We start from the raw sequence: 27,012 nt of genomic DNA, 5'->3' as shown, positions 1-27,012 counted from the left end.
ATCTGAGGGTCCAGTGCCAGTTGATTAATTAGGTAGTTACTGTGGGTTGCTTGTAATGTATTGTAGAAGAATATTTTTGAGACCTCACAGTGTCTCCTCTATTTTACAGAGGCCAGAAAGGGGAAATTTATTGCTTATGGCTCAAAAAGGTGTAGAGAAACATGACAACCAGGTACCTTGAGTTGCCAAAGAATGGGTGTGAGTCCACCTGTGCCTGGTTAGGACAGGCCCCCCTATTGGTCATGAGCAAGACCAGGGGGCCAATAAAGGTGGGGCTCACCCCACAGAGCAAGCTCACTCTTGTGCAAGGCAATGGAGAGGCCAGCAGCTCGTTGAGCCTCAGGAGCAAGAAAGGCTTTCCCCGCTACAAAAAGGAGCTCTTATTAAGCCTCAGACTAGAACCAAAGTCTTCTATAGCTAAGTAGCCTACTGCCTACATGCCAAACTATTGGTCTCCCTCTTCTTCACCCTTGAAAGCTTTCAGGATAATGGTTCATTATACAGATATCTCGATGCCCTGCCTCCTCCTTATTGCCCCATCACCTTTACAAATGCTGATTCTTTGATGCTGTCTAATGGCTCCCACTTCATTAGCCTTTCCCAGGTTTTCTTACCCTTTTCCTTCCTACTGCCTCCCAGTAGCAACATGCTCTCCAGTTCGAAGCCCAACCCAATAAACTTAGCTTTACAGAAGCAACATCAGCAGCCCTTGTGTAAAGGCTGTCTGTGGGTTTTACTGGAAAACAGTTCACTAGCCCTAACATAGCTGCAGTGTTACCAATGTTTACACCATTCCAAATCTTATCACGATAAAGGAGTTGGCAGCTGCTACTAATATTAAGACCTTAGAGGTCTGGAGACCTGGTCTGACCTGGCATCATGTAAAGGTCCCCTTTCTTTCTACAGCAGAGGAGATGAACAAGCAGCAGGTTTCTCCCTCTCTTCTGCCCTGTCACACACTATGCCAATACAAAAACTAGGAGAGGCTGCAGGTATCTTTTTGTTGGCTAGGGAGAATGACTCAGTTGCACTCATGTGGCTGCAGATGTCTTAAATCCTGTCCAACTTAACTTTTGACTTGAGTAGGAAAAACTGTCCCCCTTCTAAAGCTAGAATAGAAACAAAAACAAACAAACAAACAGTTTCACTGCATAGTTCCCTTTCTGAGTAACAGTCACCAGCTCATGTCAAACTGGAGGCTGACATGAGGCTGACACAGAGAGGTACAGAACAAATGCACAAACCAGCAGGAAGACTGAATTATGAGCCACTGAACAGTCTTTCCACATTGTCTGTGACTGCCAGAAGGGAATTATCCCAGTGGGCTTAGATTCTTAACATGCTCTTCATACTTAAAGCTCTCCTCTCTCATCTAGGATTTATTCACACCTATTGGAACAAATGCTTTAAATGCTTTCCCCCTTCTTTTCCCTGAAAGGGTATGTGCAAATTGAGTAGATGATGGAACCCAACTTTTAGACACTGTCTGTCTAACAGTGTTTTCTATCTCCACTTTCTGAGAGTACTCTTCCATGTACTTCCTGATGTACATGGGGGAAAAAAACAAAAAAACAAAAACACCAACAAACCATCATCAGCTGCAATGCAAACCAGCAGAGTTTAGGAGCAACCTGAGAAGGGTATTTTGAGAAGACAATTACACCGAGATTGGGGAATAGTTCACCAACTCCAAAGACCACTAGTACTCTCTGCAGGTACAAAGCCACTATCTCACTCTCTCCAAGCTGGCTACTCATCCACCAGGTCCCTTATGCAAAACTGCTGGCAGAACAGCAGAAATTCCAGAACTATTTAACTGCTGCCCTAAGGAACTTCTACAGCAAGCTGGTAAGAAATGGGGTCCCCTGTAGACGAGCTGGCTACCATATATCCTGATATGCAGCCAGGCACAGATTTGTAATAATTTTTCTGCTAAAGAGATAAATGCTTTTTAATATGACAATTCATTATCAGGAACAGATTCAACACATCATTCTGTCCTCAGACAGAGAAATAGACCAAGGCTACTGAAGAGCAGCAAGCATCAAAGGACAAATGGACTCAGTCTGTACATCTGCATGCTCCACATGACCCCCACTGGCATGCCTGGCAACCATATCCTTGCCTTGGGAAATGACTTTCACTCAGAGCTGTGACATGCACTCAGGCATAGTTCCATAATTTCCTAGGTAAGCGCTTCCTTGCAAGTAACAAACTGACTTTAAAAAAAAAATACAATAGGATAAGAAAATCCACTAAACAGAAAATAGTCAAACACTGGAGGCATATTGTCCTCTGTGTGCTTGTCTTGTCTTGTTTCTTTTCTTCCCAAGGTATTTGCTAGTAACCACTGCTAGAGTTTACTGGGCCAGAAGGACTCCTGGTCTGTGCCAGCAAAGCTTTCCTTATCCTCCTCTAAAGCAACTCAGGCCAGCTACCACCCCAGCAGAACATGGAGAGGGAGGGAGAAGCTAAGCTTTCCTGGCAGCAATAACTGCGGGGAAGAAAGACCAGACCTTACCATAAGTGACCATAAGCAGCAAAAAGTTGGCATTGTGGAGTAGACGGAGGATTGATTGCATGTAAGAATACTCCTCTGGTGCTCTAGACTGGATCAAGGCCTGAGCTCGGCTTGGAGGGTATGGAGGCTTCTCCTTGAAGACTGAAACCAGACAAAAAATACACCTGTTTGTAATAGTGCAATCAAGAAGCCTGAGCACACAATGTTTGTAGAGCCATTTAAGGGACAGCAGCAAATCCAAGTGTACAAAATACACCATTATCCTTAAACTTTGATCTTCATGTGTGAATTTATCCAGGAACAAAGTCTCTCCAACTGTAACTTTTGCCACTGGAGAAACACTTTGCCTTCAATTAGGTTTTTGTGTAGGCAGTATCTGGCAGTAACAAAAGTTCCCAGGACAAATAATGCAGGAGGATGGCCAGCCAGCTGCAGGTGTGTTGTGTGGAGTTACAAATGCAAAAGTGGAATGGGAAAAGCCAGCTCACAAAGGTGGCCTGATGCCCTGCATTGCCTAGTGCCTAGGGACCAATGACCTATGACAGATTTTAGTTCAGATCTAGCATTTCCTAAGTTGGCCCTGTCATCTGCTGTCCCTAGCCAGTACTAAAGCAGCATCCAGGAATACCAGACACAGGGGATACTGCTGTACAGGGTTCTACAGCCATTTTGTACCTTGTCTATTCCCTGCCCCAGATTCTTTAAAATCTACATCTGATTCAGCTGCCAGGCAATGTGAACAAGCTGACAAGAGGAGCCTATTAAAAAAAAAAAAATTACATGAAGTTCATCAGACAAGCTCTGCTCTCCTGTATGCTCATCTTTCATGCTCAAGATCTGGTTTTCACTTCATGTGTTAAGTAAGAGTATCTCACCTCTGGTGTTCTGCTACTGCCCTTATTGCTTCCATCTCTCAACTCAACTGGTTACCTTTTTCCCTCCTGGAAACAGCTTGTTCCTGTGATGCCATATAACCTGTCCCTTTCTCCCTACCCAGGTGGTTGTCAGGTCCATAACCCAGACATAACCCAAGGCCCAGCATCCTGTTTGCAGGTAAAATTACTCTGGACCTTGGAAGATTTCTGTTGGCTTTTACAGGATTTAGTTATAGCGGGAGGAGCCATTCTTGCTCCTGAAGCTCGACGAGCTGCTGGTCTCTTCCAGGACTCCAGCCACCACACAGCACTTCCAGGGTAGAAGTGTAGCGGGAAGAGCCTTTCTTGCTCCAGAGGCTCGACGAGCTGCTGGCCTCTCCGTACCTCGCACCAGAGTGAGCTGAGCTTCCTCTGTGGGTGTTTGTCCCACCTTTATTGGCCCCCTGGTCTTGCTCATGCCCAATAGGGGCCTGTCCTAATCAGGCACAGGTGGACTCACACCCACTCACTGGCAATTCGAGGCACCTGGTTTATCTTGTGTCTCTACATTTAGTCATGCCAGTTTTATTATGCAGGCAATCAAATGATGGAATGAAAAATCTGACAGGCTCGCTCACAAACTCTTGTATTCTACATGTACTGTTTACCAACTCTGTGCTAGAACACATCCTTATATGACCTCCCCAGCCCATTTCCTAGTACAAAGACCCACCCCACACAGAGGCTGATTCTTTTCAGTCCCACTTGGTTTCCTGTGCACACTCCCACCTTCTTACCTATGATGACCAGGATGAATAGTGCTGTTGCCACACCTGCAGTCATGAAGAACATGATGCTGATGTGGTAGGCCAGCTTCTCCACATCCTCCACATTGGGAACCAGAACTGGAGGGACCAGAAAGCCCACAGCGATGCCAAGCTGAGAAGGAGAGAAAACACACATGGAACCACATACCACAAGGTGTGACATGGAACCACAACACTGCTACCACCTAAAGCTCAACCCTCTGATGCCCCATGAGGATTCAGCTGAGAATAATCCAATTTCAAAACCAAGGTGAAAATCTTCTTTACCAAGCAACAATCAAGAGATAAAAGCCAACTACCCATTGCAATTAGTCCATAAAAAAGGTTCCCCCCCCCAATGCACTTACAACTGCCAATATATTCAAGGTAAGGTTTTACAACAGAACTGAGCAGTTCTATTTGCCTCCATCAACATGAAGGTCTTGCTTTCCCCATGCATGTTTGTTCATGTCCTACCCCCCCCCCCATCCCTGTCCTTATCTTGCCTCTGCTCTGGTTGCTCATTAAAAAGACTGTCAAAACCCAGCACAGTTCTTTGGTGGGTTAATGAGCTGAAGCAATTTATTTCTTACACAGACAAGCACAAGGGCTAAGGCAGAAACCTGCCCACTCCTAATGAGTAAGATACTCATCTGGCTCAGCCACTTCTTGAGACTGTTTCCTAATGAGCCCCTTCCACAGATAAGGCTCACCTGTGACCTCCAGGAGAACTTAGAAAAGCATAGAAAGAGATTGAGAGCAGAGGAAGTGCTGATGGCACATATCCAAAACATCAAGGTTTTGTGATAAGGCTTGGTTGGCAACTTCTCCTGAACAAAATGCTTGGCTCTGAAGGGCTGCAAGAAACACCTGCAGCTCCAGCCTCTACTGCACCCAGAGCCCTCATGTCCAGCTGAGGAGCTCCTGCAGTGGCAGCACACACTTTTGTGAAGACATCAGTGCTATTAACTCCACAGCTGTTCTCCAGGACAGTGATAATGAGCTATAGCAGCACAGGCTTTGCCACACCGGTAAGTAGGACTGAAAAGTGGCACAGACCTTCAGTGCCACCCTCAAATGGGAGAATTAGCTGCCTTGGTGCTTGGACTTCATAAAGTGTGAACCAAAAGTGCACTCAGCACATTTTTGAGTACTCTAAATGCAAGAGGAGCCTACAAAAGCCACTCTCCCCCTCAAGTTTCACTGTGGCTGTGTTTCAACCACTGTTTGGTTCTCAAGCACTGCTTATTTACTTGTTCCTCTGGTCCTTCCAAGCACCTGCAGCCCTCTCAGACCTCAGAAAATTAGCCATCCTCAAGCTCAGTCCTTGAGGACTGAGCTTCCTTTCTCTCAAGGCTCTGGTGCTCATCACTATTTGGGGCAAAGGCAATTTTTTGTTTAGCAACAACCTAATTTATGCTACTTCCTGATTTAAGCCTATGTTTGTTGTGAACAGTGACATGGCACACACAGGAGTCTCCAGTAGGTGGAAGGACTGAGAAAGCACCCAAGAACATGAGATGCCAGTTGGCCATGTAACCATTTTCTCATCCTTCCTTGAAGTTGAAATTTCCAATCTCTTTTGCAGAGTGTACAATTTGCCTGGAGACAAAAAAGCACTAACAGTACTAGAACAGTGATAACTGAAACAATGCAGACTTGCAGTTCAAGAAAATCCCACCCACAGTGGTTGTGTTACACCAATACAGCCTCTATAGAGCCACAACATGGAAATGAGGATATGGTCAAATTCAGCCAGTTGCACTCACAGCTTCCTTAGGACACATTAGATCAACAGGACTCAATTAGCACCATGATGACTCGTTGTTCCAGGGTAACACACTGTAGGATACTGATGTAAACCTTTTCAAAATTTCAAATGTTTCTTGAGCAAATTCTTTCCTGTCACCAATCCTGTAAGAATGCCTTGTTAGCACCCATTGAGACCTAAAACTGGTCAGACCACCTCCCCGGCGCCTACCTAAAACAATGGGGAAATTAACAAATAGATAAGGAAAAGTCTGTTCCGGGAAACCCATGAATTTCATCAAGTTATGCAAACGAAGACCCCCTCCTTCCTCTCCCCGTTTCCATTATAAAAAAACGACAAAAAAAGAACCAAGCAGAGGCAAGCAATCGGCGAGCAAGCAAGCGACGGACAAGCCACCAGATCATCTATCAGCAACCAGCGAGCCATCGGCCTGGACGCAGCAGCTAACTCCAGAAGCAGCCAGGAGCCAACGAGCAACCAGCCCTGAAGGCAAAGCCGAGAACAGCTCCGCAGCGGCCTGGACTTGGTAACCCGATCTCCTCTCTTTACCTGTTCTCTTATCCTTACTCTACAGTGATGCCCTGTTTTATGTTCCCTGAAAATAAATCCCTATAACTTGTTAAAATCACTAAGTATTATTATTATTTTTTGTAATTCTGCGCGTCTCTGAAGCAGTGGCTGGTTTTCCTCAAACAAAATATTAAAATAATAGGTCGGATCGCGACAGATACTTTTTATGTCTCACCGATGACTTAACAGCAGCAAGACAGTACCACCAGCCAACTGCTACCCTACAGAAGGATTCTGCAGTGCTCAATGTCTACACAGTGCCTGGAAAGGGTCTACAATTCTACAGGTGTGGAAAGCAAGGACCAACAAAAGCAAGGACCATGCTCACATCCAAGCACACAGTGCATAATGCCTCCTCATGCCTAACCCAGGCATGAGCTCAGACATGTTGCGTGGGCTCCCTTCTAGCAAAAATTCCTCGTGCTTTCTCTGTCACATCTCCATGTTTCTGGGATGCCAAGGGACTCATTATGGAAGACCCACTCATTGGCTAGGATCAAGATCACAGAACAAATATATTTCAGGTGCCATATCTGCTAGTTGGGATAAAAATTAGCTCATGCCATCTAGCCCCAGATAATTCTCCACAAACTCCCTCCCTCCTCCTCCTGCCAGATGATGGATTTTTTTAGACAGAAATAATGCTTGTGCTTTAAACATAGCTATTTGCTAGACTCAGACACTCTATTTAGCTCACAAACAAGTAACTTCCAACCATGTCTGGCCAAACTTCTCCTGTGTCTTCCACTGGATTTCTCCAATGTCCTCCACTTAGACCTAGAATTGTATGGTTAAGGACCAGCAACAGCCACCTATACTGAGTTCATTCTTGGGGCTAGGACATCACAGGGAGCCAGCAAGGCGACTCAATATGAGATTACACAGGTTCAGGGCACTATCAGGAATGCAAATATTTGGGGTTGATTAAATGGACTGAAGGGAGACTCAGGTTGTGCTCTCCCAGATAGCAAGCAAGTCAAGGACTCAAAGAACTTGGGAGAAAACTTAAGAGACCATTAGAAAGGTTAAACCTTCCTAACACCCATACAGCACAGACAGCCTCTGACACGGGACTAAACTTGCCAGAAATTGACTTTGTTGAGACATGGTCTATCCCCAGCCTCTTGTCAGAGTAAGTCTGCTCTCCCCTGCACTGCCTGCTGACCTGAGGCTCACTGACTATCAGCAAGCATAACTATCAGCTGGCTTAGAAGCATCAACTTCTGATCTTCATTAAATTACACTCCTCCTCCTTCTCTGCTCAAGGGAAGTAAGCCTGTAACTGCACAGAAAAGGCAACTGCACCAGACACAGATGCTCACAGGGATCACTCCTACAGGGCAGAAGCCTGTTTGTTTCCCCAGCGTATTTATTTTGGGCTTGTAGCTTGTGTCTCCGGTGTGCCTGCCCAGCCCAGGACAAAGCCAAATTTGGCTTCGCTCCTATCTCCTTAGCATTCATTTCTAAAAGTTCAAGCTTTGAGGAAAACACTCTCAATTATGTTCTTTCCATTCAAGGGGAGAGACCTACTGGTTTTTATGTATCAGGTCTCCCATGTGCCCTTACACCTTTTACCAAAGAAGGTCTATAAACAACTTCCTTTGCTCCTTTGTCTTATTACTGTTCCACTGTTGGAAGAACTGGGCTGGATTTCTGTGCTTGGTGCCTCTTGGCTTCCTTCTCTCTACAATCACATGCTACTCCTAGAAGCTGCTGATCCACAGTAAAAAAAACATAGGAGAGGGATCCATACTTTATTCTGACCTTTGATATAAGTTTCTCCAGGACCACAGTCAAGTTTCACTCTTCAGGTCTTCCTCAAGCTTCTCCTTCCTGAAAAAGGATCTATCTGATGTACCTGGCAGAAACAGTATTGAGAACCTGTTTTGCAAACTGTTCAGAAATCCTTTACTGGGAACCACTTACCCTATAGGACACAGGTTTATTCAGCTTTCTTAGACACTGCTGTTGTTTTCAGAAAATCTGAACAATTTTCCATAAATTGATGTTTTTTCCTCTCCCTTCTCCTCCCCCAAAAATGAACCACTTTTATCCATTAGGAGGTTGTTAAACTTTTAAGACTAGATGGTAGAAGGGGGAAAAAAATACCAGCAGTCATAGCAATAGGAGCTACATTTTATATTTCAAAGCAATATCTATAAAAATGAGACCCCTTCAGTAGACTGAAACTCAAGATTTCTAGGAGGATACTCACAGATCCCAGATTATTCATACCATTTTTAGAAATAAAGACAAGCTCTCAGTGAGTATCATACAGCATATACTTAATCTCTCATAAGGAGATTTTCAGTCTGGTGCCCACGTAAGCCCAGCAGACAATACCATAACTGGTTAACCAAAAATTTTAAAGATGTCTTAGCAAGGGAAAAATCTTGCTCCCTTCTCCAAAACTCGCATTAGGGCTTGAAAATAAAGCAATGTAAAAACAAGGTTGGTTCTGCAACAGTCTGTGCTACACTCCCTACAGAGACCACCAGTCATTATCATTCATAGTGTAGTGCCCTTCATCAGCATACAAATTTGTACCTCCAACCTTTGTACATACAGAAAAATCTCCAAGATCTACAGAGATCTAGTTACCAAAATTCAGCATATCATTCAGCATTCCCACACCCAAAACACGCAACAGTGTCCTGGTTTCCAAGAATCTCTCCTCAGGAACAAAGCTGATGGTGCTTTATTCTAAGAAGGCTTTGGTGTAATTTTTAAACAGAATACCAAGGAGGTCAACAACTACTGCAGAGTGGACTGTTCAGATTACTTATTCCTTAAAGGCTGATAAATGATAGAAGGAATGTATTTCCCAGCTGAATTTTTTGTCAAGGACCAGTCCCAACAGCAACGTCACGTTCACAATTCACACATATCCAAGAACAAGGAACAAAACAAAGAGCAAGTGGCTAACAAAATGGTATAAATACATACAAAGTCTTGAAATGGAAAATAAGATGTCTACTTAAGTTTAGTTGTTTGTATTTTGAGTCTGCTGAAGGAAGATAATTAATGTGGTATCAACATAAAAACTGTAAATGAAAGATTGATGGAGAAGTGGTTCTCCACCTGGAAGAAATCTAAGTGTCATCAACAGGAATACAGAAGCCCTATAGAATTCCATAAGTAAGCACAAATATTGACAGAGGAGACCACCAAACCTAGAAGGTCACTTTAAGTGTTAAAAAATAGAAAGAGATGCTGCGAAGGCAGAAAAAATACAACAGTGAAAAATTTCAACAATGTCCTTGTAGGCCAAATAAGCACCATGACAAAGATGATGCAGAGACTGCATTTCTGGATTCCATAAATACTCCTTTCTGAGGAGAACCTATAAGTAGCAGCACAATTTGTGATTTAGACCTTAGGCAGTACAATGTGACCACAATCAATATTACAAAATGCGCTCATTGCACTGCACTCAAATTCAGCTTCCTTGTAGCAGTGATTAAAAAAAAAAACAACACCCTCCAAAGCACTATAGCAATATTTAACTCACAAGGGTGAGCTGCCAAAAAGAGAAGAAGCTTGCTAGAAGTAAACTAAACAGAAAAGCCAAGGAAATTAAATGCTTGGAAATGACATTAAGGCTGTGTAAAGACGCTGAATCAGAAGCTCAGTGTAAGCCTAGAGAATATTACCTAAAGTTTTTAGAATAGAATAAAGGCACAGTTAAGAAAAAAGAAAAAGATAAACAAAAAAACTCACCACCAACACACAACTCAAAAATTAGATGTTATTCTTTCTAACACAAAACCATAATTAAGACCCAAAAAAGGTGCAGAAATACTTTACGAACTAAGTCAAAACTCTTCAAACACAGACAGATCAGAAAGCCTGCCAGAAAGTCTGTAGGGCCAAAAGATGATCACTGAGGAAGGAGAACATTTGAGAAAAAGGGAGAACTAAATAAAGTCTTGCACCAGCATTCATAACATGGTGTTTATGGGAGGTTTCCACATCAACAGAACCTCTTCCCATGGGAAAAATCCGAAGCATTGTAAGTGGAAGATCTTAATTTATTTCAACTAATTTCTTCTCTAAGGCATCAGGATCAGATGGTATTCACTCAGGGGTTCAAAAGAACGAGTCAACACAAAACCCACACTACTACCCACACACAGACCAAATTCAACAAGGGCAGGTGTAGATGAGCCTGGAGAACAGAAACAGGAGCATTTAACTACCCACTGCAGACCTCTCTCTGAAGGACATTTGTGAAACTCCCATCAAATTCAGTGTTTCAAAGCATAAATAAAACCAACACTTCACCTGCACCAAAGACTTCCCTCCTGAATTACACAATTATCATGGTTGGAAAAGACCTCTAAGATCACTGAGTTAAATGGTCAACATCCTGCACAGAGCCACCCACACAGTCTCGCTACCAGGAGATTCTGAGGGTCACATCAACCCAGTTTCATCCAGGGTCACTGCTCTATTTCTTACAGAGCCTCTTCCACTGCTTCTGAAAGCAGGGGAGCAGGAAAAGATTCATCTAACTGCTGGGGAGACACAATACTGCTCTTGAATCGTTTACTTGGAATGCACAGCAGTGCTTCTGATCCTCTACATGCACATCAACCAACTAACATGGAAATGAGGAATCAGAAAGAAGGAATTCTCTGGAAAACAAGAGTGACTACTGCATTTTGGAAGAAAATGATATTTCAATAGTTTTAACAAGTCACTCCTGCTGTCCAATACTGATTTACTTGCTTTCTGACAGATGTTTAAAAAGTTCTTCTTCAGCCACAACAGTAGAAATGGGCTTGGGGGTTTCACCTTGTGGTGTTTTGTTTTTTTTTCCAAGTACATTTTATTCCAATACAAATTGCTTCAGATACCAAGAGCTTAAAAACAAATCCTGTAACATACCCCAAAGGAATTATGACCTGACCATATTATCACCAACCAGCAAGGCCAAGGTTCTGGATGAAAAGTCAACGCAGCAAGCCTTCACACTGCCACTGTTGTTCTAGAAACCTCAATCTCAGATAACCACTGCAACAATAAGTTGTCTCTCCAAAGATCTTACAGGCAAAATGCACTAAGCCAAGAACAGCAACATCTGAGCTGTTCTGTAACAGATAAGACTAGATCATTATGTAGCCCATACTAGCTTGCAGTGCTAATCAGTGCAAAGATGCAGAAGCAGCAGCAAAAGGATACTTCAAGACTGGTGGGAGGAGGGGGTAGTCACAGTTTGCTGAATCTGAACAATGAGCCTCTTGCAGTAGGAAAGCCCTTATGAAGAGGAACAGAATAGCTGTCCATGCTACGTTGCTTTTACATGTATGAGAGAGGGGAACTTTGAACTGAGCTCTGAACCATACAGAACCTGTGCCAGGTGCCTCTGATAGTTCTGACAACATAACTAAATGCACCAGACCTGGATCTCCAATCAACCAAGGAACCCCTTTGAGGGAGTACCTATTACACAGTCCTGGGCAACACAGCCTTTTCCTCTACTCTTGTCTGTAAGTCAAAGCTCTGCCCTGCAGTGCTCCCTCCTTTTCTAAATGTAGGTGCCTTCTACACTATAGCCATGACATTTCACAGGAGTAGCTAAACTTTCTGACCCTACAGTTCCCATACTGCGATCTCCAGAGAACAGCAAACCACCCCCTTCTCACTCTCTGTGACTCTTCCTGCACATCAGCTTCCCAGTCCTTTGGTATCCACACAAGTCCCTGATGCCTTTTTATAAAAAAGGCTACAGTGGAATTGAAAAAAACCAACTGAAGAGCTGTGTGAAGCAGAAGCCGATGGTTCCTATGCAGTAAGTATCCTTTTTGTATGGACTGCTGTCCAGAATATGCTTCTTCCATACCACTGACAGCACAGCCTGTTGAAAACCAGTCAGGAAGTCAACATACATAAATGTTTGCAAACCATATCTTAGTCACCTTTCTTGCAGTGTTCTAAGCAGCAGAAAGGACCCAAGTAGTGAAAGGAAAAATTATAACCTGGCCCTTATGACAAGATAAGATAGGGCTTAAGCTCTTTTTTTACTCTCGCACTGATGTGGAAGATAATACATTTTTTAAACTGCACTTGCACAACCAAAGCTCTTCTGGAAGCAAAGCAAACTCCCTTCCTCATGAGACTTCTGCTTCTGTGGCAAGAGAAATACTACTTCTCTATGTAAGTCATTCAGGGCCTCTCAGCCTTGAATGCACCTTCCCTCAGTTTACTGGAAAAGAAACACAACGTGGCAAAACAACAGCAGTATATAGGAGAAAGTAAAGCAGAAGAGGGATTTCAGCTCTGACAGCTACCTCAGTTGCTGCTGGAATTCTCAGTCAGGATATAATACTTTGGTCGAGGACCTTCAACAGTCATCTAACATACCTAGCCTGGGAGGATCTTGCAGGGCAAGAGCTGAGGATGCAATAGGGAAGGCCCTCCCAGCAGAAAACACTTCAGTCATTCATTTTACTCCCATGCCACTTACACAGAACATATCCCAAAAACCAACTGTTTCTGTGAGGAAGAAGGGGGAGCTGCCTTTGGTGTATGGCTGGGAAGGAGGAACCAGATTAAATGGGCAGAAAGTTCATTTCAGGCACCAGTGTCCATTTATAGAAACTTTGGCATTCCTGAGAAAGCCACGTTGCTATTTGGTCACACACCCTTCCCATACTGAGCCACATCCAGGATCTTGGAGAGCTGGAGACATAGCACTCCTTGTCATCCAAGTGTTCTGATCCACCCTCTGCTTCTTTACAGGGGAAGAAATGAGCTAGGCTAGCGAATGTCAAACATTAAGTACTGCCAAGACCAGCTCCTCTTGGTTCTTCACTAACATCTTCTCTATTGTAGCAGCCCAAGCACTGGGAGACACAGGGCCAAGCCACCGAGGCATGTGAGAAAGACCACCACCTGCCCCTAGGGAGGGATCAATTATTCTAGGGATCAATTCTCATCTGAAAAGACAGGGAGCCTTCAGCACAGACAGAATATCTAGAGATATCTAGAAGTCCACCCGAAGACAGGAATCCCACAGGTTGTGCTCCATTTCCTCAACACTTCTTAGACTTTCAGATACTGTCTGGAGGGTGAAAGGTACAGAACAGAATTAGCATTGAGGCATAAAACAGTAGCAGATACTCAGCACAAACAGCACTGTAGGCTCACCAGCTCAAACCCAATGGCCACTCAGACATCACAAAGCACATTATTTGGCAACACCCACCCACGAGCCCATGCAGACTCTTTTTCCTCAGAAGGAGAGATAAGGACCACCAGGAGAGACAGAGAGAGAGCACACATTGCCCTGAATTCCAGTCTCAGCTTATCATTCAGTTTGTCCACTTAAAAACCACCATCTAATTCCTGCTAGACTGGCACTCCCTGTATGAAGACAGCACCTAAAAGCTCTACCTCAGGACGCTTCAGTTCTGGAAGGCCCTGAATCTCTGAAGACACATACCAGCTGCATCAGAAAAAGGACAGAGCCCACCAGATGATCAGCAATGTGCTGCAGCATTTTTTCACAGAGCCAGAGATCAATATGAAGCTGTATTTTTCCTTCCTCCCAAACCATCTTAACACTTGTATTAACAGCTAGTAAAAGGAAAAAAAAAAAAAAAAAAAAAAAAGGTAAAATTGCAGCAGAAAGATTGTCTAATATGCCCTCATCCTCATTCCCAAGCCCATCAGCTGCTCATTCTCTTTGCTAGACTGGGAAAAATAACAAGAATTATGTCTGCTTTCATCAAAAAGCAGTAACAATACCCATAGCAAAGCAAAACAAATGTTCTTTCATTGCCCATGTCCTTTGCCAACAGAGAGGTGACAACAAGGAGACGGAGCACTAAGAGCCAGACCTGAAACCACAGAAGAAGCATGGCCCAAGCACAGCAGCCCAGCACATGCCATGGCAGCTGAAGCTGAGAGCTGGTACCTGGCCACCAGGCTCCAGCTCAAAAATCCCAAAAAGCCATGAGAATTTAACCTCATTAACCTAAACATGCCCATCACTGTGCTAGTTCTGCTGCTCCTCAGCACCATGCTTCCTCCTACACAAAAGTCAGACAGCAGAGCACATATTTTGAAGGAAGAGATAAGGCCCGCTGCTCCAAACACATACTCCTGCAAATGTTGAGTAACTCAGAAGAGTGTTTCTTCCAGCTGTGGTCCTATCACCACACAGCATGATTTCTTCAACATAAAAATCAGACCGTCTGCTGAAACCTGTCAGGTCTGAACCACGGCCCCAAAAAGGGAACCAGCAGATAAAGACACCAAAATGGAAGCAGCACAGCCTGAGGCAACCTGCTCTCTGCCACTCACCTCATGTGCATGGGACTTCACACAGACATCCAGCATGGAGCTACCCCACAAGTGACACTGCTGATGATACAGCAGGCACACTGCTTCTGATGGCTGTATTTCAGAGGCATGTCAGACAAATTCCTCCCAATATTCAAGCACTTCTGAAGGACATCAGTGAACTCTCCAAAACACTTCTGCTTCCTTACCCCAGAGTAAGGACCCCTGACTCTTCAGCCTGAGAAGAGTCTCCACATACATTTTTCTTAGCCTTTTGAGCAATGGGATGCTACTCCTATTTTAATAACACTAATATTTTAATGCCAAAGTATCCATAGCCAACACCTTACCAGAAACAAGTGCAGAGCATCTGATACTCTACTGGGGTTCATTTGGTTTTTGAAAGATATTTAACACCCAGTGTGACTGATTCAATGATTTACTGTTCAGAGCTAACTTTGAACCTGAAAGTTACCATCACTCGGCAAGCAACAGCAGTGTCCTGAGTAGACACTACCCTGGCAGACCTAGATGAGCAGGCAGGCAGGTCAGTGATGCTTAAGTGGGCCCAAAGAATAGGAGCAGACAGAGGACAGGTGTATCAAATAAAGAATCAGTGACACTTCCCCACTACACAATGTAGCTAGGTGCAATTCTTGACTGAAAGGGACATCAGTGCTTGGCATTCAATAATGATGATCTTGATAATAACTCATGGCAAGAGTTTTCCAACCTGAGGAGCTTTAACTAAGTGACATGGAAAGGAAAGGAAAATTATACACTTGTAGAGGAATAAGCATAGGGAATAATTTGCCATACTGGCATACTGCAATTACAAACCCACTGTATTATACCTTTTGCTAACACTCCCTGTAACACAGTGCTTAAATACAGACTCAGAAAAAAAGGATGCCTCTATTTCTACCCCCTGCCCAACATCACCAGTAAAGAAAACAGCTACTTTTCATTCACTATGATTATGCACCTCAGGATCTTTGACTAAAGGAATTAGTAGGTCTTGACTACGGAATACACCCTGCCTTTGGTCACTGCCATTTCTGAATCCTCTCCAATTTTCTAAAAGGGAAGTCTGAGCTTACAAAGCAAGGCCATGTACTGAACTGAGGTCTCTTTGCCAGGTCAGTCCAACTCAGCATAGAGCATCAAAACTGTAGCCAAAGTTTACTTTTCACAACTGTTAAACAAGCACATTCCTTTTAGGAAGATGAGTATACCACACACGCATATAGCACAGGCTGAAAACCTCATTGTTTGGATTTCTTATGCACACTGTCAAGTAACTCCACCTGAATAATTAAAATAAAATCTGACAGCAAAATGCTCGGTTACTTATTTACTCCTAAATCAGCAGAATGCTCATACTAGGCTAAATGCCCTCCACTCTAAAGATTAATTTAAAAGACATAAAAAACCAGCACACTAACTTGGGTAACGAGAATGCAGAGGAAAGCTTAGATTCACTAAGGGAAAGATGTTTTCTCTTTCCAAAAGATCTAAACCAGTGTCTTCTTAATTCCCTGTTGCTATTCCACAAACTTCAGTTCCTCATATACAGTCTCTGAGCATTCACATCTTCTTGACCCAGAACCCAGGAATGTGGGGAAAGGACAGCTCACACCCACAGGACACAAAGTTATCTGTGAGGAAGAACGATTCACTGGAAACTAGTTGAATTGCAAACTATTTAAATACGAATAGCAGCCACCCTCAGGCTGAATCACTAGGGTGGTGCAAAGTCATGTGTAGGAGGGGCACAGGTCCAGCCTAGCAGCTAATGTCAGGTTCTGGTTGTCTCTTTATGCAAGTCAGCATTGCGGAGCCAGACTCACTTCTCTTATGCCACATTGCATCAGTATCGGCCTATCTGCTTTGCAAAGCAGGGATGAGTGGGTGTTGTGGTGCAAGGGTCAAGAACCTATTTCCCTGATCTTTTCAAAGCTGTGGAAATTTTATGTCCTCTAGGCATTAGCTGGTGAGAAGAAAAAACCATCACAGCTTGAGCAAGTGTGGGTCACTGGCCTCCCTGACTCACCTTGATGCAAGAGTGCTCAGGAAGTTCAGTTCTTCCCAAAGCAACTGCTCGTAGAAAATCTGTACCTACATTTTAAAGGTATTGAAGTGCTAAAGTCCTCTTCCTCCAGTCCTCAGTGACAAGTATTCTTTTCAGTAGACAGCTGATCTCCTTAGTACCATATAGATACAGCTGTCAGCAGGAGTGCCATTTATTGCAGTGACATTCCCAATGCAACTACAGATCTCAGGTATGCAGGACACTGCCTAAAGCACATTTCTCAGCACCACACATTCCCCTCCAGCCCATCTATGGGTCTAACTCAATCTATGGGACTGGAGATTGGGAATAGCAGGACACTGGAAAAGACCCCAAGTCCAAACACCTCTCAAAGCCAGAATCATACCCAACCACCATGCTGCCCCCAGTTTTCTAGACTTAGGTCCCACTTGCCTCTGCCACCACTATCAGCCTGCAGCCTAACCCCAGATGTATCCCTCCAGGTATCAGCTCCACCTCCTGGGGAGAATTTTGTACCTCTTATCCCTGGTGCTGCCCTCTAGGCCCTGTGCATCTCTTCCTCCATCCCAGGTTTGCTTCCAGTGTCCGGCCAGGCCGGTGCCAGCCAGACGGGGGGCAGCCACCATTACCTGGTTCCCAAAGACAGCGAAGGAGCAGGCGGTGGAGACCTCATGGGAGCCGAACCAGACAGAAGCGATGCGCGAGGGCATGCCCAGGATGAAGACCTGGGCCAGGGAGCAGATGACCTGCCCTAGGACGGTGACAGGGAAGAGGTGCTGCTTCAGGCTGCCCAGCTTCACCCAGGCGCCCAGGGCGTTGAGGGCCGAGCCGGCCAGGGCGATGAGGCGCAGGCCCCTCTTGTCCAGCAGCCAAGAGACGGGGAAGAGCAGAGGGATATAGGTGAGCATGTAGCTCATGGAGAGCCAGTCGATGGCGAATGCGCTCACGCCGTAGAAGCGCACGAAGATGTTGCTGATGCTGCCGTACTGGATCCACTGGAAGGCGTTGCACAGGGAGTAGCTGCTGAAGAGCAGCACCACGGCCCAGCGACGCCGAGACAGCTGCACCTCGGCCGTGGCAGCAACGGGGCCACACACCGCCGCCTGCCCCATCGCTCCGGCAGCCTCCTGCTGAACCATGCCGGGAGCGCAGGCCACTCGGCTCGGCTCGGTTCGGTTCGGCTCGGCTCGGCTCGGCTCGGCACAGTCCCACTCCTCGCCAGTACCCACCTGGCCAGGAAGCCCCGACCGGCCGCCCTTGCCGAGCTCAGCAGCCGCCGCCGCGCGGGGAGGTACCGCTGGGCCCGGCCCGGCCCGGCCCGGCCCGGCCCTCCCTCCGCCCCGCCCCGCAGCGGGGGCGGGCAGAGCGTGTGGCTGCCCGGGGCAGAGGGTACGGGCCGCTTGCCCCGCCGTGGCGTGGAGCAGCACGGAGGAGGGCAGCACCCCTTCCCCAGGGCTGCCACCGCCCCGCCGTTTCCAGGCCCCGCCGAGTTCCGTCCCGGCGTACGACAGGCCCGGAGCAGGGGAGACTGCAGTAATCAGGGGTGCACGGGACGTGGGCTGACCCAGGACTGTGTCCGGAGAAAGGCTGAGCGTGTGCGGGCAGCGTCCGCCAGACATGCCAGGGTGGGCGCCTGGAGGGTGGACCGGTTTGAGGTTTCATTTGAGTTGGCTTCTGGTGGTTTTTTTCATAGCCTAGCACGCTCTGAAGTGAAAACATCCAGTGCAGTCAACATTAAAACATCTCAATGTGACCTGAGCAAAAGAGCCAAAAGTGATGTTTGTTTTCATCCTCACGGGGAGCTTGCAGTAATGACTCAGCTCTTGTTTTCCTATTACTTCAGCAATACGCTGCTCTAAGAGATGCCTGCCCGGAGATCATCATCATCTACAGTTCACTTAATGAAAGTGATGTTACCTGAATTTTACAAACATTCCTCTGCATAAGCTCTGAAATGTGGGCTTGTTTGCATGCTAGTGTTGTTCAGTAAACGCACAGCTCAGAGTTCACTGAAAAATGAGAGCAATGCCCTGTCTTTAGGATGTTGCATTCCTTAAACAAAGACATGAGTCAGAGAATGAAGAAATCTAATTTCTCTGGCTTATATTTATTTTGTGGAAAGCTATCAGAGGTTACTAATGCTGTCCTCTGAGTTTTCTACCTGACTACTGCTAGGAGCAAAGGCAGACTGCTTTGGTGCCTTTATGTTCTTATTTCCTACGTTAAAAAGTGGCTCTTAAGTGGCTATTGCTGTGTGCCCTCACAAAGCTCACTTCTTATCACTTGTTTGCGTTTCCCACTCCCAGCAACGTGGCCAGGAGCACAGCTGTAGACAAGAAAAGCCAGGGAGCCTCCCGTGTGCTCTGATGAAAGCATCTCAGGGCAGAGCTGCAAACCTTTCCACTCTCCCCCTCCTCAGCTTACACCTTTGCCAGTGAACCTCCAACCTCACTTGAGATACTCGTTGGGATCGTACAACATAACTATAATGTATCCCTTTTACATAACAAGAAAGAAAAGGTTGAAGGCTTGCTATATACAAAAAGTACATAGCAAGCCAGAGCCTGGCATGCAAGGAGATATTTGCTTGCACTAAACCAACGTCTTAGTTGATGTCAAATGGTAAATCAAAACACAGACCATGCTGAAAATAACAGCTGAAAGTAAATAGATGAAAAAAGTAGCACCTGGCAGCTGCAGCTTGTCAAGTGAACATGAGCTAGGTAAGAATGAAAACCTGGCTACCCCAGAGCTGATTTAGTCAAGAATTTTTCATACATATAGGCTTATACTTCCCAGAACTGCTCTCCTCTGATTTCAGGGCTGTTTTATTCTGTTTCTGGCTCTGGAAACTCTTCAATCACTTCTTCATATAGTTTGCCAATTTCTGGACCAAAATAAACCTCCAGTGCTTTGCATTTCTTCCTCTCTCCATTGCTGCATCTGTTTCTACTCATATGGGCCTTTTTCCCTTTTTGAAGCAATACAGCAGCTGTTTTTGGATTTTCCTCATCAGAGCATCTTTATATAAAAATTTCTTAGCCATGAAAAATTATTTATGTTTCTGGATAACCCCTTGAAGTGGATTTTAAAGCTGGAGGGAAATCTCCTTTACATGGAGTTTGACATAAGTGATAAAAAGGTTATAGGGTCCAGTAGCCACAAGTATCTGTGAAGTTTAGAAGGGACTAAACCAGAGTCAGAAGCAGAGCTCAAATTAAATGTAATGGAACAGGCCATCAGATAGAGCCTAACATCTCCGGCTTCCATACTGATTTCAAGAAATCTGCTCTCAAACTCATAGCATTGTGATGTGCACCTTTAAATCTCACCGTTGCACTTAGGAGGCCTATCTAGTGCTGCACTTAGGTGGCTCTGTCACATTTGAACTCATAGGATCAAGATCTAGAAGAGGTGTCAGAAGATCTCCCAGGCTATCTCAAGACCTTTCATGACAAACTTTGCAGGGAAGATTATGAGATTTTTGCTCGTGGAGGGAGAATGATTTCTATTGAGTTCAACACCCAGGCAGCTTTAGTGGAGGTTTACAGAGATAGTTGTATTATTAGACCAAATGGCAAGGCTCGAATAGCTGGCAGAACCACTCGCTTATCACCCCTGGGTGCGAGGCACAGCTGGCGGCACCGTACAGAGCCGGGGCAGGGGTTGATGCGCCGGACAAAGGCAGCGTTGTTCCCCTTCAGAGCAGGGAAGGTTGCGAGCCCTCTGCTGGCACCTATAGTTTTCTGCATCCCAGCAGCCACCAGAAGGAAAGACCCAGTGTACAAGTTTATAAATGCAGTGGATTAGTTTATTGCTGTAGGTTAGATATACAATTATTTTGATACAGTAAACCCTTATGAATCTTTCCTATTACATTTTTGTGTAAATTTCTGGGGACATGTACAGTGGTGGACAACTACATTTGTAACAGTGCAGCATGCAGGCTCTACAGTGTTCAAAATTTTGCAAAAATTACCTTCCTCTATGCGAAACATGGTGGATTAGCTGCATGATTGAAAAGCTCATCTAGAGAAGACTGCAGACATTAGGACAAAAGCTGTGCAGGGGATAATCTTGAGCACGAAACCTATTCTCTTCAAAGTTTAAGGCCTTTCAAAAGCATAACTCAAGGAAAGGAAATAACATTTTGCTTCCCTTCAGCACATCTCATGCATAGCTCCAGAGAATTTTGTTGGAGGTGCATCACCTACATATATTTTAGAGGGGAAATGGGGGGACAGAGAGTTAAGGTGACTTGCCTGTGGTCCTGTCAGGGGCAGGACAGTTTTTCCTGACTGACAGTCTGACATCTTTCAACCTTGCCTGCAAAGGCTTGCCCAAAACCAGCATGAACTACCATCCCTTTACATATCTACTCTCCTTGCTCAGGGTATGGCTTTAACACAGCAATGGCTTTAATTTAAGCTGGTCCAGTTTGGATGTTTATAGGGATGATTCACATAGGTCTGAACTGCAAAGAGTACATGGAAGAGCATGGTTGAAGTGCTAACACAGCTGCCTCCTTGCAGGCAGAAAAGAGCATAAGAAGATATGTGCAGCACTTGTACCCATGGTACCTCAAATGTGCTGCTTGTTGCTTATTGCACACCCCTCGAAACACAGGGTTACTCTACCTCTTCATGGTCTTCAGCAAACATGGATCATCTTGCTCTGTTCTATGCCCTGATCCGATCAGATGAGAACCAGCTCTAATTCAAAAGCTGTGTAACTGTGGTTAGCCTGCTGCACTGCTTGAGCTTCTAAGCCCAGCTGTCAACATTTGCTTGTGACAAGCTGTGGGGAGACAGACAGTTGTGAGGGGAGCAGTGCATACACTATTTGCTCAGTCACTGGAACAAACCTACCTCACTCCTCTGCTGTGCACCAGGCGTGCATATGGCACACAAAGATCTCTTCACTCAGTCCAATAAAAGAAGTGAAAAAAGAGCCAGCTAGATTTAAAACTTAGCAACAGTCTAGATTTACATCCTCAGTCCAGATCAGGGTCACAGATTAATGCCAAATACCAAAACCTCAAAGTATATAATCTCTTCTTACTCAGCATCCTTCAGCCTTCCTCTGAGTCATACCAGTTCATGCCAATGACACAAAAAAGGTTTTCATCTCCTTATGCTTGCAGCTGGCATTAATTAATAATTAGAGTGCTAGAAATGTGCACACTGCTGAACTCAGACATGTTTCTCTTCTTCCATCCACTCATGCTACAGAAGAAAGGACAAACCAGGGACAAGTCCTGGGGACCAGGGCACCACACAATTGCTGTTGTGAGGGGAGAAAAACTGATTGTATCTTAGGCAAGAGTACAAAACTCATGTAGGTGTTGGACGACAGTATCCATGCTCTCTCTGCATAGATGTCTCTGAAGCAGTAGGGCTCTCAACAGCTGGCATCTGCAATGTCAGCTGCAAGAAAAGTCATTGTATTTATGCAGTAACTTTAACATACTAGTTGTAGACCTGTCCTGGAAAGAAACTAGTACCCATTCCCTACTCTTCAGTTGGGTAGATTTTTCTCAATCTAAAGAAGCTTGTATATGCACAAACTCCCACTTACTGCCTCACTGCTCAAATCCCCTCCAGATCTTTAATCAATAAAGTGGCAACAGCACACCAGCAGAAGAGCCCAGATGAAGCAAGCACAATGCTGTTTGCTGTGAGGAAAGTCTTGCCATTTCGTGTCATGCTTTGTTTTCTCTCTCCAACTTTTGATTCATAGAAATGCTGTCTCTTAGTGATTCCTGAGCTTCTTTGATCTCTGTGTGTTGAAATATTATCATCCAGACATCATTCTTGTATGACGAGCAATGCTTTGGACAGCATGATCATTGTAAGAAGCAGTGAGAGGGTCTGTTTTGTGGGCTGCTGTTTTGGCTCAGTATGCAGAAGATTATCTTCTTGCTGATGCAGGCTGGCAGCACTAACAAAAGTGACTTCTGAGATGGGATTTGCAAAACAAGTGCATAATACTTTTCAGCCACATCAAAGTGGGCAACAGAGCTGCTTAGTCTATCCTCCACCAAACTGAAGATATGCCTCTTCTGACTCCATACATATTGTGCATGGGTATTACCCCTTCTTCTGTCCCTCAAAAGAGAAAATTCACAGTTGAACCAGTGTACAGGGAGAGGATTATAGTGATGACAGCTGGGATCATAGCAGCCCCATGCAGTAGGATGAATGCACCTTCCCTTGGACTGGTTTGCCTCTGTGTGCCCCCCACCTTGGCACCTGACACACTGGGAGCCTGCAGCTGAGCTGAGAAGGCTGAAGCAGGAAGGGAAAACCAGGCATAATATATTGCCCTGCATTTCCCATCTACGGAGATACTTTAAGCTTAAGTCAGCATGGAATGTCATATCTTTATTTTTCTTACCATAGAAGCAGCCCTGAACTGCTGATACAGAATGCTTGTGAAGTGCTGAGCCTGTGCTTTTAGTGGGATCGAAAAGGAGAAAATTACTGCACCCTCCATGTTTTGTGACATGCTGTCCTTCTGCACATGGCTGCCAGGCTGCCTTAATCCATAAGAAGTATTGAGATTTAGTGAAGGCCATAAATGAAAATACCCTGCTGGTCAGTTCTCCACTCTCTGATTCCACCAACATATGTTTGCCAAACACTTCTATATGTAGAGAAGGCACCAGACAACAAGTAAATGTAGTGATGATTACTAAGGCTTCAAAAGTACCCTGCAGCTGCCTTCCAGTGCCACATTCCACCTCCCCTTGCAGTGCTCCCAGCCGTACACCACTGGGCTTTTGTCTGGCTTTAGCCCAGTGTGCATTTACAGCAGAGCCCCTGAGACAAGGCTGCTAGGCAGAAATTCAGCCCAAGTGCTTCCACCAAAGCTTTCCCGGGTAGCAAAACACTGAAATCCACTATTCCCACTGCAGGGCTTGTAGAAGATTATTTTAGTTCATGAGGGCTGCAGCCAGGTCCATGTTTAAGTAGCTTTTACCCCTTCAACTGTGACACTTCCCAGTGGGAACACCAGTGGGGGACACCAAGCCAAGCTTCCCACACCCTCGGCACCAACCAAAATGTGCTGGGACCACAGAACTTGGCCCCTGGATGGAACTACAAGAACCTTGGCCAAGGGAGACTGTGGACCGTACCTGGACATCTCTCTTCGGGCAGTGTTACCCAGCTCTTGTCGTCACACGCATGAACTTTGAGCCTCCCGATAGCCAGGCCAACCTTCCAGCCGCCTCGTCCCTGGGGGAGCGCAGAGGACGTGGCTGAGCAATGAGGTTTCAGGCTGGGATAGCTCAGCCTTTGCCCAGCAGAGGCCAGCACCAACACAGCTTTTCGGCAGGCTTTGATGCCGCGGAAGAGCTCTCTCTTCCTTCGGCCTCCCTGCTCGTAATGAGTCTCAGCCTCCGGGAAGCCTTCACCTCTTTACAGCTTTGAGAGAGCTTTTTACTCAGGGACTCTATAGTGCAAGAGGAAGGCACGGACATGCTGCTCGGGTAGGGTCAGGCTGACACAGGCCCATCCATCACCTGATTTCTCCACTTGTGTGCCTAGAAGCATCCCCTTCCCTCGGGGCAGCAAGCAGCACAGATCTCCTGGAAACTGGGCATGACCAGATAATACACAACACTTTAGAAATGACAGATGCCATGGAAATGAAGTTCAGAAGGAATTGTATTGTATTGTATTGTATTGTACTGTATTGTGGTTAAGAGCAGACAATCGAAATCGATCAAGGTTGATTGCCCTGACCACTACCGTGCCCTTTGCTCATTGGAGTTCATTAGCAGTTCATTTACAGACAATAGTGAGGTCCACACCAGAGGAAAGGCACATGGCTAAGAAATCTAAACTAGTTTCCTGAAGAGTCCTGAGTAGAGGCCAGGAGCCTGGGAAAGAGAAGCAAGTTGCAGCACTTACAGAGAAGTGAAGGAATCTCCTCAGGCTCAAAAGCTGCTTGAAGCATGCATATGATCTTCTGTGATCAGGTTTTTGAGGGCAAGTAAGATTGGAGGATATGTGCCTTAAAACCATCATACACACAATCTTTGGCCAAAATGGCTGAGCACAATGCTGCTTAGAGACCTTCCATTTCACAGCCAACCATGCAGAGGAATAGCACCTTAACTGATGATGCCAAGACTATTGTTTGGGTTCTGGTGAGTATGTTGTTGCAAACTCATCTCCCAGTCTCACCACTTACCACTTATTTTCGTTTTGAGTTGCAGTAATAACTGAGATGTTACCAGTGGGTAGTCCAGCAATTCTGTGGGCATTGCCCAGAACCCCACCCAGTCTGCAGGATCTCAGATTTTGACAGCTCTGTAACTAAAATACAGACTTTGTCTGTGTGGGCACAGGTGATACATATACATCAGGGCAGGACCTTTATGTTTGCAGCTAAAACTGAGCTTAGCATTTTATAACCATGAGAAAACACAAAGGTTGCAGCAAGGATGGAGATTTCTCATTATTGTGGGCAATACTGTGTTTTAAGTAAGTGCAAGCTTTGCTGGGACTCTTGCATCCTCCAGTGAGGAGGATAAGCCTGCATGCCCCAGCACAGCAAACCACAAGTGAGGTAGCTGTAGCTTTTTTTTTTCTAATTCTCTGTAGCTCATGAAGCATAGGATCATCAGAACCTTAAGGAACACTAAGTGAAAAATCCTGGAGTAAACCCATCAGAAGCTGAAGGAGCAGAAGCAGAACCTGTAAAAACAAGCTCCTCTAGAGATACAGCCAGTTGTTTCTCACAGACTTAAAGGGCCAAATCCCAGAGAAAAGCAGTTTGGGAAGTGTCTTTGTAGCCTGGGTGGCTCAAAGCATGGCCTGTGGGGACAGTCGGCAGCTCTGGTTGTACCAGTGGATGGATTGAAGCCTACTGGTGTGAGACCTAGCAGAGGTGGGTGGGGTAAGACACACTGAAATTGCTCCTGCTGCTTTTTTGCAAATGCAGTTAGAATATTTTTTTTCTGCTCATAGATGCATTCTGCATGTCCTGTATGCAGAAACCCAGCCACCCAGAATGAACAACCACCATCCTCCCCTCTGTGTGAGCATCCCTCTCAGGGCAGGGTGCAGAGCTGCACAGACAGGGCCAGTGCAATCTCCCAATGCCTCAGCATTGCTTTTGCAGGGTAGTGACACCCAGACCAATGTGCTGGCACCAGGCATCCCTGGCCACCATGCTTCCCATCCTGGCACAGAATCTAGAGGAAGGAGGTTCACAAGTGTCTTTTTAACAAGCCATGAGAGCAGACATTGTGGTGGTACCTGCTCCTCTCATGAGGACAGTTTGCTGAGGCATGGCAGTGTTTGGTTATTACCTTACTGGTGTGAATCAAAGAGTGAAAATGGATACTGCACAGCATATTACAGGCTTTTCCCAAGCACTCTTGAGGGCTGTGCCAAAACCCATCTGGAAATATGCCATTTCTCTCTGCCTGAAAGAAGGGTATCTACAAATAGCCCCCATTTATCTCAGTTAAAGCCTATGACAGCAGCAATGCTTGTCATACCTTGAGCTGAAAAAATCACATCTGATGCTTCTAGAATACGGCAGTGTCCTGAGCCTGCATTAGCAACAGGACCTGTACTGGCACACGGGCTTCAGCCTTGTGAATGGAGTGGGTGCAGGTGGGGTGCTGGGTGCAAGAGACTGTCTGTATGGACTGGCTTGTGTTTCCACTAGATCAGACACAGCAGAACTACTCTTCATTGACCTTTCAGGTTTCATCTTCTTGAATGCACAAGGTAGCGCAGCAGCATTTTGTGGAGATGTGAGTAGTGGGGGAGGACATGGAGCTGAGGGGGTCAGCAGGGAAGAGACCTGTGATGTTATGTGGCACATCAGACTCAGTAGCCAGGTCCAGCTCTACAGCATGGAGGGATCCAACTCTCCCAGAGACTCCACCACCCCACAATCCATTGCTCCTCAATCTCCCCAGCCCGTGTACATGGACCCCCTTCTAAATGTGGTGCTTCAGCTGCTGGCCCTGGATTAGACACCAGCACACACAGGGCTGTTCACTGAACTCAAAGGTCTCCTCTCCTGCTGCTTGCATCCTCACTTAGGAGTGTCTCAGATACTACCTTGGAAACAAAGAGTTAGTAATTTTCAGTCTTTATTTTAAAAAAATAAACCAATTTTGC

The 27,012-nt window shown here is 45.5% G+C and overlaps 1 protein-coding gene across 4 annotated transcripts in view; it reads right to left on the bottom strand.

Annotated features, from left to right (window-relative positions):
* The window catches only part of FLVCR2 (feline leukemia virus subgroup C cellular receptor family member 2), a 50,283-nt gene extending 32,133 nt beyond the window's left edge, over positions 1-18,150 (bottom strand). For all 4 annotated transcript variants that reach the window (XR_003987688.1, XM_030452614.1, XM_030452616.1 and 1 more), the window contains exons 1-3: positions 17,494-18,150; positions 4,173-4,314; positions 2,522-2,662 (exon numbers count right to left, since the gene is read on the bottom strand). Coding sequence is in view for 3 of the 4 variants with exons in the window: in XM_030452614.1 (XP_030308474.1) it covers positions 2,522-2,662; positions 4,173-4,314; positions 17,494-18,003 (793 nt within the window). In the remaining variant the exon portion in view is untranslated. The remainder of the gene's footprint in view (positions 1-2,521; positions 2,663-4,172; positions 4,315-17,493) is intronic.
* Between the last annotated feature and the right edge of the window lie 8,862 nt (positions 18,151-27,012).

Source organism: Calypte anna, chromosome 5A, assembly GCF_003957555.1.
Source record: "Calypte anna isolate BGI_N300 chromosome 5A, bCalAnn1_v1.p, whole genome shotgun sequence".
In the NCBI taxonomy this organism is placed as follows: domain Eukaryota; kingdom Metazoa; phylum Chordata; class Aves; order Apodiformes; family Trochilidae; genus Calypte; species Calypte anna.
This window is presented reverse-complemented; position numbering and strand designations above follow the sequence as displayed.